Raw genomic sequence first — 16,174 nt, forward strand, 5'->3', positions numbered from 1 at the left:
TAAAATTCAGGCACGCCCATTTCAATGAATTTTGCTTTCAAATTTGAGTTGCATTGAATCTCGATCACCTCCATTTGCATATGGCTGGGTACTGAGTCAATACTTATTGAGAAAATCGAAGAAAACAAAAAAAATTATTTTATTATTATATATTCATCCTTGTTCTAGGCAATATAGGAATAAAAGTAAGCAAAATATTTACCACAATTTGAATATGTGGAAAATTTATGTAATACATGTCATTACATTGCATTTTACATCTTCGTGTACATGTTATGTACATTTTAATTTATGTACATTTGAATTTATGTAAAAATTTGAGTCATTATGTTTCTGTAATTCAGTCTAATTCAAGGTAATGTCTTGAATCGAGCTTAGTAAATATGAAACAGCTCATATGTATGAAATTAGCTTGGATAATGAGCTATTTCAATAACATTGCTATAGCCAATAAAAAGTTATGTGATTTTCTGTTTTAGTGAACTGAACTGAAGTGAATCTGAACACTTAAGCATACTAAAATAAAATAGCTTTCTTTCCTGTTTTCGAAACAACCGGTCAGTCATGACCAATCCTTTTCTGAACAAATGATACACTCAAATGCCTCCGAAAACATCTTCCATCATGTTGAAACCACATCTTGCGTCTCGCATTTTGTGACACAGGGTAAAGTAAGCTTGAGGAAACTTATTCCAAAAAGATGAGATAATTTGCTACTGTCATAGGTGATGGCAACAAGTAAGTTCCGTCTACGCAGTCGTCGACCAGACCAGCCCAAATATTCGTAAACAGCACTACCTATTGGCGTACAGTGACGTTTGTAGTCATGCGTTGCTTTGCAGTTCTCAATTATTTTACCGTGCCCCATCTGCCCTTAATGTTTGTACCAATATTTATGGGATACCTTGTATATTTAGGAAAGAGTCATAATGCATTTGAAAAAATCCTAACTCCTAATTCATCTTATTTTTTTATTATATCCATTGCACATTTAAATGATCACTTATGTCGAAATACGTTAGTGCACTGGTACCTAGGTATACACCATTAAATCCGTTCCAGATCTTTGGACGTACAACAAACTGGAAGTACACGAAACGGATGTTTGCAGTAAGAAATGTATAGAAATTAGATACACTGTACATAAATGTTTTTCTTTTATCGGGATCAAAAGTAATTCCTCAACGTGCTCTAACGTTTACGATCTTTGTTTGGAGATCTACTTCACCTTCACAAAGTTAGCCGATTTAGTAGCACTTTGTTTTTCACAATCGCAGCTACCGTTGTTCTCGGTATACGCTATTCGATAGCTTGACCTCGGATACACAACCAATCTTCATACTTTTCAACTATCTTTTTTCTTTCATCTCCATGATGATCCTGACAATTTTATTCGTTGCTTGACTCTTCACGTTAACTTTATTAAAACACATTAACGAATTATGTTAACGAATTTACGAAACAAATTACACAAAATCAGGGGAATATTCAGTTATACAGAATGTTGTTTACTGAATAGTAGCGACAGATGGACTGATGCTCGTGGACAATCGTAACATTGGCTCTAAAGAAGTAAACTCAAGAAGTTGTCAAGTCAATGAACTCTAACTGTATTCAAACAAATATCTTATTAAACAAAACTTTTCTCATCTAAACAAGATGTATACCAAGATGGATGGAGAAAGTAGACATATACCGAGGTGCCACTATATTTTAAGTTTTATATTAGTGTAAAGTTGTATATTAGAAATTTATAAGTATAACTTTTAATTGTGCATTAAAACGATGGACTACCTAAATGCAGACGCATTTTATGTTGCCATTTCATGATGGAACTATTTTTAAGTACTTCAGTAAACATTAGCCTTATTTTCTATTTTTATTCTTATTTTCTATTCTGAAATTAAGGTTCTTTTCTGAAGCTAACTTTTTCTAAAGTCTTCAGAAAATAAAGGTAATCCATGCATATATTTTTTCATTTAATAAAGCAATTTAAATTAATCAAAAGTAAATAATAAATTTTATACTATCCTCGCTCATTTCATGAAAAAAGTACTCATTCTAAACTGAAAGGAATAGCTTGAAATTTTCAAGAAAAAAATCCTTTTCCTTGAGAATTTTAGTAGGAATAGTAATTAACCGAGTCTGTTGAACTATATTTTTTACTAAACTTCATTTATACATAACTTTTGAAACGAAAACAGAATTCAGAGTTTAAACAATTATTATTTCTCAGCCCTTGTTCATATGCAAGGAAAAAGTATTTCACTTGATTTTAACTCACTTGTCTGTCTTAGAAGTTTCCAGAAGAAGGAAAAGGTTATATTTTGCATAAACTGGGGTTATATTTTTCATAGTAATAAACTTCCCATTTGGAATCAATTATTAAGTGTTAAACATAAAAATGTAATGTTTATAGTAATAATTTCTTTTTTTCTTTTTTTTTAGAATAAAAGATCTACACCTAATGTGATTTGTCAGTGATATAAAAAAAGAATATAGTTAAACAAACCAGTTTGCGGAAAACATTTGAAAGCCAAATGCTAAAAAAGTCTAGAAAAGTTCAGTGTAATCCCGCTTGATAGCGAATATGGACTCCTAAATAATGGGATTGTATGCTAAACCATTGCAACTCTGAAGGACATAGCCTTCCCTCCCTTTCAAATTAATAAATTAAATCTGTAAAAGACGAAAGATATAGGGAAGTAAACACGCAAATCGTAGAGCTTTGGATTGAAGTTTTCAATCTATAATTCTATAGATATACTAATTTAGAAAGGTGAATTTTCCTATAACACCAAATATTTATGTATAGGGAAGTTAAACCTGTAAAATACGAAAGGTATAGGGAAATAAACACGTAGATCGTAAAGCTTTGGATTGCGGTTTTCAACTACTCGTATAACTCTATAGCTATACTAACTTAGAAAGCTGAACTTTCCTATAACACCAAATATTTATACATAGGGAAGTTTAACCTATAAAAGACGAATGACATGGGGAAGTAAACACACAAATCGTAGAGCTTTGGACTGCGGTTTTCAAAGTCTATAGTTATGCTAATTTAGACAGATGAATTTTCGTATAATACCAAATATTTATATATAGAAAAGTTAAACATGTAAAAGAAAGTAAACACGCAAATCATATGACTTTGAAGTGCGGTTTTCAATCTATAACGCTATAGAGTTTATTCTACAATAAGAGATATGAATTTTCCTATAACATCAAATATTTATAAATAAAATATCGAAAAGATATCGATCAGCTAAACATATCAGTAATTAAATCTAACTGTTAAATGAAATCAAGATTATCTGTCGAAAGTTAATTTTAGGTTGAATATCTCTTTATATACCTCTAAATCGATAGCCTTTTGTTTAATCGATATAATATGCTCGTCAAGAGATCATTTAACAAGAGAAAGATGCGGAGAAAAGACCCATAAACGAAAAGAATGGACAGCCAGTAAACAATGACTCTTTCCGACATTAGCACATGAAAAGAATATCTTCCCCTCTCCCGGTGTCCGAAGCCATTCAACATTCCTCATCCCCTATTCTCTTTGTAGCATCATCTCTCCCACCTCCTTTTCCATCTATCCTAAGTAGGGCCTTTCCACTTGTACAATCGCGCCCCGATCTGATGGGGAGAGACAGGGGCGATACAGTTAAACGGGCATTCATCTCTCCCCCATTGATCGCATTAGCCGCCTTTTAAATAACGCAGGGAAGTTCAACAATTAGCCTTCCATGACTGGAACCATAGGGTATTTGTTGTAAAGTGATAGCCGATCGTACCTTACATCCATCTCCTGTTTTCAGGCGCGGAGCGATGGAAAGGATGGTCGGATGGGCACCAAATTGGTGAGGAAAGGATATAGAGGAAGTGTAAACAAAGCATGGAACTTTTGGAAGGTTTCTCGGCGTTGTCCGATCTTGTCTGTCTCCCGATTCAAGGAACAAGCAGGCTTCGGGAATGAAAGGGTCCGGAAAGGATCGCACTGAAAAAGGATTTATTTTCAGCTCATTGAGAAATCTAAGAAGCATTAAGGCAGTTAATTCATTTGGTCATAAACTCTAAGTACCAGATATCTGACTTCAGAATTTAATTAAAAAAATTATCAAATTAAGGAGGGGGATGAATTTCCTGTTACCTTTTTTCACACACATACATACACACACAAAAAAAGCAGACAAAATCAGGGGGTGGCTTATACACCTGAATGATGAGAAATAGGTACATACTAACACGTGGCAACATAGCAGCGCATATTTAACGATTGAGCATAGGAACTTTTGTTGTTGGGTGAACGTTATGTAAGATTGAACAAGTTTTGTTGCGGTTACAGGTCGTTTGATGGAAAATATTGGGAAGACGATATGCACATTTTAAACTGCAAGTTACCCGATTCTCTAAGGAAGATAGGAACCGAACTGCAGAACGTCATTTTAACGTGTATGAATCCAATGTGTGGAAAGAACAGAAGAATGGACTGTAAGGAAGAAGAGGTAAGAAGATGGTATTTTGTGAAAATGTATCCATTAAAAGCACAATAAAGTAATTTTTTAAATTCTTTTAATTTATTTAATTATTAAGTACGACGTGACACTAAAACAAAAAATACTATAAGAATAAAAAACATAAAAAATAATTCTCGAAGAAAAAAACAAAAAAAAAAATAAACAAACAAAAAAAAAACTGCTGCGTAAATTAAAAGCTTTGTGCTAATAAATATTTAAATAAATTTCGAACCAAAAAAGAACTTCTTAAAATAGACCAAGGAATTTTCAGCACTTTATTCTAGTAATTTTATTTTACTATGTTAATTACATTAATTTTATTATGTTTATATTATTAGATTGTTTCGTTTTTGCTTCAGTTTGGATGTATGCAGTATCTGTCAGACTGTTAACCATCTTTCCTGATTTAATTTTTATTTAATTATTATCTCTTAAATATTTACTTAATTTCGTAGCATAGTGAACGATTTTAATAATTTATATTCGTAATATAAAATCTCTAATCTTTTATTCATGTATATATATATCTATTAAAACTTGTACGAATATAAATTTTTAGTTTTGAAAGAAAGAAACTTTTCTGATATTCTATTAACTTTGCACTAGAAGTAATATTTTTCATTTTAAGTTCATTAACTTTATTCACCTCTCAAAAATGTGAATAATACATATACATGCAAGTCATTAAGTAAAAAGATAAAAATCGACTTTCAAAGTCAATATCTAGAGCTAACGCTGTTCAGATTATAAACATAAATTTTAATTATTGATGTTGACTATCGTGTAGGAAATGAAGAATAAAAACCCATTGGAATAGTAAATTATTAAAAGTTAATTTCTTATTAAGTGAGATTAAACTATGAAAATTAAAACTAAGTAAACATATAGTTGATTAAAAATAATGAAAAATAAAATTAATTATTGTTGATTTCACAGAAGAAAGCAGACTTTTCAAGGGGAATTAGTCTCTCTCTCTCATCTAATAATTGTGCATTAAAATTTGTTACAAATTTATACAATTTGTTATAAATTTATAAAATTTGTACAGTTTCGTTCACCATTTTGGTAGGCCACGCTTTTGGTGTTAGTATTGTAATAATACCTGTGTGTATTTAATTATTCTTGTTTACACAAGAATAATTAAACACAAGCACACACACACACATAGAGAGAGAGAAAGAAAGAGAATATATATAAATGATTAGATTATCTTTTAGGAAATGCGAAGAAAAATTTAGAGTACTTTTCCGTTTTACCGGCGCAGGCGATAAAGTCGCCAATAATGGTACAACTGATGCCAGACGGAATATCCTCGCTGGTAACCTTTACGCCTCATTTTCAAAATAAGTCGCAGCCATTTCTTATCAGATTGACTGTTTCTTTCAATACTGCATACAATTAGAATTTTTACCAGATAGTTCAATTTTGTGCCTAAGGCCATTCGCGGTAATTAAATCAATTAGGATGCGATCACACTGCTCACCCGAAGCCGAAAATATAGAAAAGGCAAAGTCAAGGGTTAAATTCATCAATTCTAATGAGAATGCACTAGCGAAGTAAAGCACTGCGGTTTTACGTAATTTCTGAATAAGCTATTCGTACGAATTGAAATAATTTTTGCATTCCAAATCAAGATTTAATTTGAAATTAATGTAGATAATTACTGAGAGAATTAGGTTTTTGTAGCATAGTTTGCATGAGAGGAGATCACTTGGGATCACGTGATATGAGCCGACGACTCAGGGTGTTGAACCATGAAAGCATAGCAAATTCTTAAATTAATGTCTTAACAAATTTATTGCCTTTATTTACTGACTTTTTACAAAATTTTAAATGATATTAAAGTGTTTATGCCTTCAAAATAAAAAAATCTTAGAACTAACATTTGTTAACATTTTTTATGTGTATTCTGTATGTTGTCGCCATAAAGTTTGCTTGGCGAGATTTGCGCCGGCGAAACGGAAAAGTACCAAATTTGGATAGTAAGGAAAATTTGGATGGTAAAACTGTACTCTTGCAGAAATCAAAAACTGGAATTTGTTGTTAGTTGAATTGGACATAATAATAAATTGAATTAATTGCGCAATTAATATGTAAATAATCCCTATTAATAATACATTGTTGGCCTCCGAGTAGTAAAATCGCTGAACACTGGTAGATCGGTCCGAGATTCGAATCCCGCAAACGGGCTGGCTACAGGGCAGTTTTCGTGGTTTTCCTCATGTGTAGCGTATATACTAGCCATTTCCCTTAAAACGTCCTCCACAAAAGCATTCCTCCTCTTAGGCGAGAGCCTCAAGGACTAGCTCACCCTGCACACAATTCTCATTCTCCTGCATGGAATTTGCATTATCAAAGCACGCTGACAACACATTGTTTGATGTATTTCACACGAGTTTTCAAACAAAGTTTAATTTATGTATTCATTGGCTAGAGAGAAACCATACATAAACCAAACTATTAATAAGACTTTTATTTCTATATTTCTTTAGTTACATTTACTTTTTTTATTTCATTTGCTTCTTAGTTTATAATTCTTTTATTCTTATTATTAAGTTCAAGCATTGTTCAGAAGAGAAAATTCCAATTTAATTCATTACAAATTCCATTTTTTGATTTCCGCAATAGTACACCTTTACTATTTAAACCTTTCTTCACAGTTCCTAGGAGATGATTTAATTTTTTATATATTCTGTATTAAAATTAAAATGTTTAACCATAGCAGCGATAGCGCAGGATTTTAAGTCATTTTTAAATAAACTTTGAAATTCTTTCATTTTTAAGGATTTTTGTCCCTTTTTGTATTTTGGTACATATATATATATATATATAATGTTGTATGATCTTAAAAACTCCAGTCCCCGTTAAAACATTATTAACATTTGGCTTTAAATTACTTCAAAACATCTTTCAAAATATAACTTACCAGTATGGATTCACACTTTTAAAATAATTCTACTTTAATTAAACTTAGGAGATAATATAATCAATTAATCAATACTGTTTAGGAAATAAATTATTATATATATATATATATATATATATATTTCTTGTATTCATTTTAATATGAACACACATAAAAGTTTCTAATACTGCTAAATATAATAATTTTTTCTTTTTTATCACTTGCTAATTTTTGGGTGCAGTAAAAATTCTCCCATACTGTTGAAATACTTTTACATTATATTACAATCATTTACACCTAAAGATTTGGTTTGAGTTAAAATTTATGATCTGAGCAAAGGAGATGCTTGTTTACTCACTTATCGTAGTCCGCCTTGCAGTAGAGCTTTCTGTCTCTGGAGTAACAGGTATGCGAAAGGTGAATGTGGCAGACGGAGCAGGTGAGACACCCTTCGTGCCAAGAATTGTCCATTACCCGCATGATATAGCGGTCGATAATAGGCTGCTGGCAGGCAGTGCACAGCTCCTTCTTTGTCTTGCTTCGGATGGTGCCCGGGCCTCCTGCACAGAATTTGCATCATTAAAGCACACTGACAACACATTGCTTGATATATTTTACACGAATTTTCAAACCCAGTTTAATTTATGTATTCAGTAATTAGAGGGATAAAAAAATAAGATTTACGTTATCCTAAGCATCTGAAATTACAATAAAAACGAATCCTCCTCCTTCCCTTCCAAAGCGCTGATAGTTTTTAGATTTTAAAGGAGCCCAAAAGGGTTTGTTAAGGTTATTTACGCTCTCGCTGAGCTCGCAATCTAGCAGTCTGCTCTTGCACTCACACCTGCTAATCCTCCCTTTTTCTTGTCTTTTTAGCTTTGCCATTAAGCATCGTTTTCTTTCCACTTACGCCAAATAAAATTCAACAGCCACGAAATTTTTAATGGTGGCCTATGTTTAGAATTTCAGATATGGTGTTAAGTGTAGGCATGCACTTTTCAGTTTTTTTTTTTTAGTCTTTTTCTCACTTTATTTTCATAGTAAAACTTTTTATTATTATTATTATTATTATTATTATTATTATTATTATTATTATTATTATTATTATTATTGTTGTTGTTGTTGCTTGCGTACGGGTTCGTAATAGATTCAATGCACAGTGAATCGATGATAGCTTGATGAAATTTATTGTACCAAAAAGGGCAGTGTATCACAGAATGCAATCAGTAATTACACTTCAAACTACTAAAAAGGTTAAACACAACGCAATGCAAATTGCATCTGAAAGGCGAAGCTCTCCCTTATATCTCAATACTCCGACTTCAGCTCTGAATTAACAAATAACAACTGAGAAACCGATACTCTCTCCGGTCTCCGGAGTCTTCCCCCCCTCCTCGAGAAATTTCTAGTACTTTCTGCTTCTCAAAATTACTCGAAAGGATATGAGGGCCGAATGCGGTTACAGCTGCTATTAAAATCAATTACAGTTATTCAATTACAATATGCATTATAATTATACATATAATACAACAATTATACAAGGATCGAACCAAAATGTCACCGAATGATCGCCATATTTGGTGACTTGTCGCCATTAGTCGACAAAAATTAGTCGCCAAAACCGATGCCAACTTGGTGATATCTCGTTTAATTGCCAAGATACCCATTTACTCAATGTTAAAAAAGATTTGCCCCTGTATTTTTAATTTTCCGGCAGAGCATCTTTTCTCTCAAGTTTTTTATGTTACATTACGCAGAAAAATACAACGATTTCACATATAGTTTCAATAAAATTATCTATCTATGTGCAAAATTCGTACCATTATTACCTTTTTGTCTGTTGAACTTTATGTATTATGTAACACCTTTCTTTGCGCTTACGCCACACAGTCAAGAGCAAAATCACCAGATATTTACAAACAACCCGTCTTTAGAATACCCGATAGAATGTTAGAGATCGTCTTATTTTTTTTTTTTTTTACAGTTGCTGTATTATTTCTTTAAAAGCTATCTAAAATGAATAGTTACCACACAGATAAAAAATGCATACAGTTTTAATGGGCCTAACTTGTGTATTTGCATAAAAATATTAATGTTTCTTATTAGAAATTTCATAATTTTAATGCAGTTTTATTTAAATCAATCAGCTTAAAAAGTAGAAAACATAATTTTAAGAACTACGTTTATTGCTTTTCTGTACCTTTAGTAATAGAAAGATTCAATTTTAAAGTCATATTTTAAATTTCAGTGAATGGCAACACTCTGGTGCCATTGCCTCAAGTAGAGATATTAAGTACTCTATTTGAGGCAGTGGAAGCACATTCCTTTCAAATAGCCCAATTTGTGGACTAAAATTAAATGATATTAATAAAATAACCTTTTTGAAAATGGCAGTTTGGTGCGTTGAAGATGTTTTATTTTGAACACTGATGCCACTTCTTGCTTTCAAATCACTACGTCTGTTAATGAAATATTCATTCAATTTATATAAAATATGAAATATATAAAAAACAAATTCAAAATTCGAGCTTGGAGGTGCCGCTTTCGAGCGGAGGACAACATGTATTATGTAAGTTTGGTGGCCTTAGATGCCATCTATTTCCTACAATGCGAGAAACATACATACATACATACATACATATATACAGAGACTGCATTATTTAATTTCTGTTTAAATAATCGATAACATTTGTTGGCAATAATTTAAAAATGAATTGAACACAAAAGTGCTTCGGATGAAAAGTGAATTTCGAGATTATGAAGTTAATAATGGTGGGGTTTATGGGATTACTGCAAAGCCTCGAGGGCTATCTGCCTATGGGAAGGAAAGCCTTCGTGAAGGACTTTCTAAGGGAAACTGGCTCGTATACACATTACACATGGAGAAGGCCACGAAAGCGCCCATGCAGCCAGCCCGATAGTGGGATTCGAGCCTAGGACCGAACTACCAATGTTTAGCGACTTTACCGCTCGGCGTCTGGTGTGCTCCTGATATTTATATGTAAAAAGATTAGAATTATGGATCGATCCTGATTTTTTTATTGACGTCTGTCTCGCAAATATTAGTTCTTTTCAAGGTTACTGGCTTAATTCCTCTGTAAATATTTCATCTTCTGAAGCAACAGTAATATGAAAACTGGGAAAATAGCTATGCGCATGTTATTAAAGACTTTAAAGGGTCTATGTAGGAAATTATAATTCATACATTAAACCAACGAGATTAGACGTAAAAAGTAAGCATGAGAAAATATGCAAGTTAAAATCGTACATAATTAATAAAGAATATTTACGCAAAATTAAATCAGACTTCTGTTGAAGCTAGCCACATTATGACACAAATATTTTGTATTATCGTAATAGTACAATTGTAAAGTAATACTTTTAATTCACTAAACGATATATCTTTAATTAGTAGACTTAGTAGGATATTAATTAACAAAATTAATCATCATTAATAGTTTATTTAAATTAAATCAGTAGTAGTAATTTAAATGAATAAAAATTACTTATATGCTTATAAAATCCATTCGTGTGACCATTAGTAGGAAATAAAGACGAACCATCATAGCCAACTGAACAAGCCCAGTTCCAGTTTTGTAACTTTGTAACAACTTTTCAAGATACAAAAAATACAGGAAAGCTCTACAGCTGCATACGAAATCGGAGTTGATTTATTCCATTCGTGGTATAAAATTAAAGTAAACAAATACTGAATTTAACAAACTTTATACAATATTTTAAAGCGCTGTGGATTATTTTTCTCTTAATTTAAATGTGTGCGAAAAAAAAAAACTGAAATTTTATGTTATTGAACGACTTTCAGGAATTATCTTTATTTACGAAAAGTTTGCACTGCATATAAATAATGAACTAATATAGGTTCAGGAACTAGACATTTAAAATATGCATAATATTTCATATTAATAAATTCTGAATTTTTATCCATCTGTTAGATTCCGAAGCAGACAGGCCTTTCAAAATTTTTTGATAAATCTTTACGTTTCGGATTGAAATTAACTGAAAATATTAAGAAAAGGAAAAGGAAGGGAAATGGATTTTGCTACGAGCGCATCTGATCCAAACATTATTGTCTCGAAATTACACCATCTTAATCCCAATTTGCCTCCAATAATGATTAAAGATGCTAAATATAATGCTAAAAAAATATAAGAGCTAAAAATAAAAATCTGAAAGGTTTCAGATTTTAAATTACGTCCAAAGGGGCGGTTTTTTTTAACATTTTGTCTGTTACTTTATTTATTAAATATCACGTTCTTCGCACTTAAACCATAAAATTCAGTTCAAGAGCAATATCGCAAAATAGTTTTAAATGGAGCCTATCTTTAGAATTTCCGATACAGAGTCTCGCGCGCTGGAGATAAAAATGTTTTTTTCTGTACAACGTTGTCATTGCTCGCTTTGAAATCCTTGCGTTTGTTAATCAAAAATCCGCTAAAGTTTTACAAAATATGAAATCGATAAAAAAATTTCCAAATTTTAAATTTTCAATAGAATTACGTCATTCAAAATTCGATGGCTCTATGTACCGTTATTTTATCACAATGCGAGAAATAGATATACATTTATGCAGACTTTTCATTATTTAATTTCTTCAGATATAATGCAGGATTCTAACATTTGGTTGCAAGAGTATGAAAAATGAAACGGACATTTATAGTGAAGCAACACAAAATCGCAAAACAAAAACAATAGTCTTTCAGGGACAAAGCCCCTTTGGACTAATAATGTTTGACAGGTAAAATCTTGGGGAATTTAATCAGATAGAGTGTAAAAGAAGTATTGCTGCTGTTACACATGGTGAATAAAGGAAATAATGTTTCTAAAATTCACCTCTCATTCGATTTAAAAAGCTTTCTGATAGTTCCTGCAAAATCAGAATCCATCGGTGATTTTTGATTACAAAGATCGCCAATAACTACTATGATTATTATCTATTATTAATACAGCTGTAGTATTAACCAGCATTTCTCAAACTGCGGTCCTCGAAGCCTGTCCTTGTAATCCTTGTAGATTTGCAAAAATTTTATGTTATTTTGAAACGAAATTAACAAGCTTTCACATCGTTTCTTACTTAAGAGACGTAATTAAGTACACTGGCATAGCTTCCTCAAAACTCAGTTTCTCAATGAACTCGAAACCCTATATATTCTCAAAACTAAATCAACTAAATCTCTGTTTACGAGGTAATTCCTTGACTGATCTCATTGCCCATGAGAAATTAAAGGGATTCGAAAAGAAATTTGGTTTGTGGATCAGTTGTGTAAAAGTGAGACTTTTTCATCGTTTCCAACCCTGGAATATTTTTTAGCATAAAGTTATTATTGGAAAAGAATTATGAATGGCATATGTCTCGAAACTCTGAGGACACAATTTGAAACCTTTTTTCCACAAGTGCTAAATATAATAAGTCCAATTTTCATGGGTTCTTGATGCTTTCCATCGCAATTTTGGAAATAACAAACTGTCACAGAATGAAAGAGAACATTCATTTGAACTCTCCACCTGATTTATAACGAAATTTGAAGCAGAAGATAGAGTTAATTTCTAGGCCTCCATAACCAGAGGAAATACAGGGAATAGCGTTTTAAAATCGCTTCTAACGTAGTAGATATCTGTGTAAGAAAGAGCTTTCAACGCTGATTCAAAGAAAAAAAAGAGAGAGACCGAAATAGACTTAAAGAATGTGCCAGTCTCAGAGTTTACCTTACCTGCATACATCCAACTGTGTAACAACTCTTCTAAATCATTAATGTGAGTGTTTAAACATTTATTTAATTTTTTAGCCAAAGGGCGTTAGCCTAGAAGGACTATTTACTTCGTTTTGTCATTTTGCGTTGAAAACTTTAAATGTCTGTTCACTTTTCAAACTGTTGCCACCAAATATTACAGCCCTGTATTATATTTAAAGATATTAAATAATAAAGAATCTGCATAAATGTATGTATTTTTCTCGCATTGTGATAAAACGACGGTACCTAGAGCCATCAAAATTTGAATAATGTAATCCTCCTCCGAATACAGGCGTCTGGAAGCCCAAATTTGGAATATGTTTTATTATCGATTTCATATTTTGTAATACTTTAACGAATTTTTTATTAAGAAATTCAACGATTTCAAAACAAGCAATGGCAACACTGTATGAAAAAAAATTAAATAAAAAAAATTAATTAATTTTTTTTTAATTTCCAGCGCGCGAGACTGTGTATTGGAAATTCTAAAGATATGCTCACTTTGAAATTATTTTGCGATATTGCCGTTGAATTGAATTTTATGCTTTAAGTGCGGAAAACATGGTATTTAATAAATAAAGGTAACACAAAAAACATTTAAAAAATGTAAAATCTGAAAGCTGTCAGATATTTTTTTTTTTCATTTTTTCTATTTCACATTTTGTAAAACGTATACAAATTTTTGATTAACAAACTCAACGATTTCAAAGCGATTAATGGCAACACTGTACGAAAAAAAATATCTCCAGCGCGAGGGACTGTGTATCGGAAATTCTAAAGATATGCTCAATTTAAAATTATTTTCCGATACTGCTCTTGAACTGAACTTTATGGTTTAAGTGCGAAGAACATGATATTTAATAAATTAAGATAACACATAAAACGTTAAAAAAAACGCCCTTTTGAGCGTAATATGTAATTTGAAAGCTTTCAGATTTTTTTTTAAAATTTGTTATTTGTTTACATTTTATTTTGCATTTGTTTCGAAGTTATGAATTTATGACGTATAAATGTTGCTATCATTTTAATGGAAGATTACATCTTAAAATTTTATTTAATAGTCAACATTTCATTTCGCGAAGCTTATCATGCACTGATATTCGTATTAAAGTTCCTGGCATATTATCGCTCTTTATATCGAAAAAATGGCTCAGCTACAATTAGCCTCAAATATATGTATCTGCTGACACCTGTGAATTAACAGAATTCAAGTGTATAATTCTTTTTTATTGTTATTGAGATGAAAATAATTGGAAGTGGTACAATAAATATAGTATTTTCTTATGCTTGCATTCCTTTGATTTGGAAAGTTTCAAAATATGTATTGTGAATGATCTGATTATTCCTACTGTTAACGTTAACAGTCATATATGAATAAACTGGATATATTCATTGTGAATAGGATAAATTCATTCTGTTTGAAGAGTATTTCTTGTTCAGGCAATGCATTTAAGAGTGAACAGTTATTAATGTAAAATTTAACACAGTAGTGTAGGAATGCAAATTAGAAAATTCATTTTGAATAAAACTGTGCATTGGCTATTATTATAGAACATATTTTTCGTATAGATTGCAATAAAAAATGCTAAGACTTCTTCTATTTACATATACTATATAACTATGCTTTTATTTCATCTAACTTCGCACTGAAAACTTCACAAGAAAACCAGGATAAGTTAATTATGTTGTGTAGGAAATTGGATAGCAAAATATTTTAGACATTTTGCTTAATACGCAGAAAAGAATATGTGAAATGACAAAAATATTACTAGAAGCCCATTGGTCCACTCTAGAAGCCACTCCCTCGGTGGCGATACAGATGTGCACTTTTGAAATATGCAAACGGGATTGTGCGTCGTCAACTATAAACGCCGAATCTCTTTTAAAATTGTTTCACCAAGTACTATCACTCTGTATTATCTTTAAAGAAATTAAATAATGAAGAATCTGCATGTATGTTCCTCACATTGTGAAACAACGACGGTACCTAGACTGACGCTACCATTAAATTTTGAATAACGTTGTCCTCCCCCCGAAAGCTTGAACTTTGAATTTCGACTATTATATTTCACAGTTTGTACAGTTTCAATGAATTTTTGATTATCAAAGCGAGCAGTGGCAACACTGTACGGAATAAAATATTTTTTCTCAAGCGCCAAGTGAAACACCGCATTAAAGTGAAAGAAAGAGAAATCGTGTTTTATGGAATATTTCCTAATTTAAAATGAATATAACAAAAATTTCTACAGATCATTTACATAAGACTTTTTCTTATGTTCTTTTCAAAACTTTAAAGTCGTTATCTCTTATCAATTAATGCATTATCGCTTTAATTAGTTTAATACATAATGACGAAAAATTCTGTAAAAATGTAAATAAGCTGTTTTGTTTTTAAGTTGCATCGTAGTTGAAAACATTTTTTTTTTCCTTTCGCGAATTTAAAAGGCTGACGATTCTCTTAAATTCAATAATTAGTTCCTTTGCTGAAAGTAAAAATCCGGTTGCGAAGAAGTTAATTAATCAGATTCCTTTAATTCATCATTTTTTCCGAGGCCAATTAGAAAGACTTAATTAGACGCTCTTAGTAATTACTTTTTGACTGAAGGAGGTGCAGAGGATAGTTTTTGTTAAAATTATAAAGGTCTTTTTTTAGCGTTGATAGAGAAAACATTGCTAAATGATTCTAAAATTTTCTGCCTTTAAGAATTACAAATACAATTTCGAGCATTTGAAAACGAAATCTTAATTTTATGTATACAAAGAATTTAAATCATATTAGGTATTTAATATATTTTCCCGGATAATATTAAATTAAGCACACAGGCTAGGAATTCTCTTCCTAGTCTATATATCAGTCATCATAAGAGAAAAATAGTGGATTTAATAAAATAGTGGATTTATTAAATAGTGGATTTAATAAAATATTGGATTTATTAAATAGTGGATTTAATAAAATAGTGGATTTAATAAAAGGTCTGTTTCTTGCCTCTCTTATA

At 31.2% G+C, this 16,174-nt stretch overlaps 1 protein-coding gene across 4 annotated transcripts in view; it reads right to left on the reverse strand.

Moving 5' to 3' along the window:
* LOC118185358 (LIM/homeobox protein LMX-1.2-like) overlaps positions 1-16,174 on the reverse strand; it is a 262,041-nt gene that overhangs the window by 147,336 nt on the left and 98,531 nt on the right. For all 4 annotated transcript variants that reach the window (XM_085806712.1, XM_085806713.1, XM_085806711.1 and 1 more), the window contains exon 3: positions 7,787-7,988. In XM_085806712.1, coding sequence (XP_085662838.1) covers positions 7,787-7,988 — 202 coding nt within the window. The remainder of the gene's footprint in view (positions 1-7,786; positions 7,989-16,174) is intronic.

This window comes from Stegodyphus dumicola, chromosome 12 (assembly GCF_044657685.1).
Source record: "Stegodyphus dumicola isolate Sdum_Otavi_A_Nest chromosome 12, ASM4465768v1".
NCBI classification, from domain to species: domain Eukaryota; kingdom Metazoa; phylum Arthropoda; class Arachnida; order Araneae; family Eresidae; genus Stegodyphus; species Stegodyphus dumicola.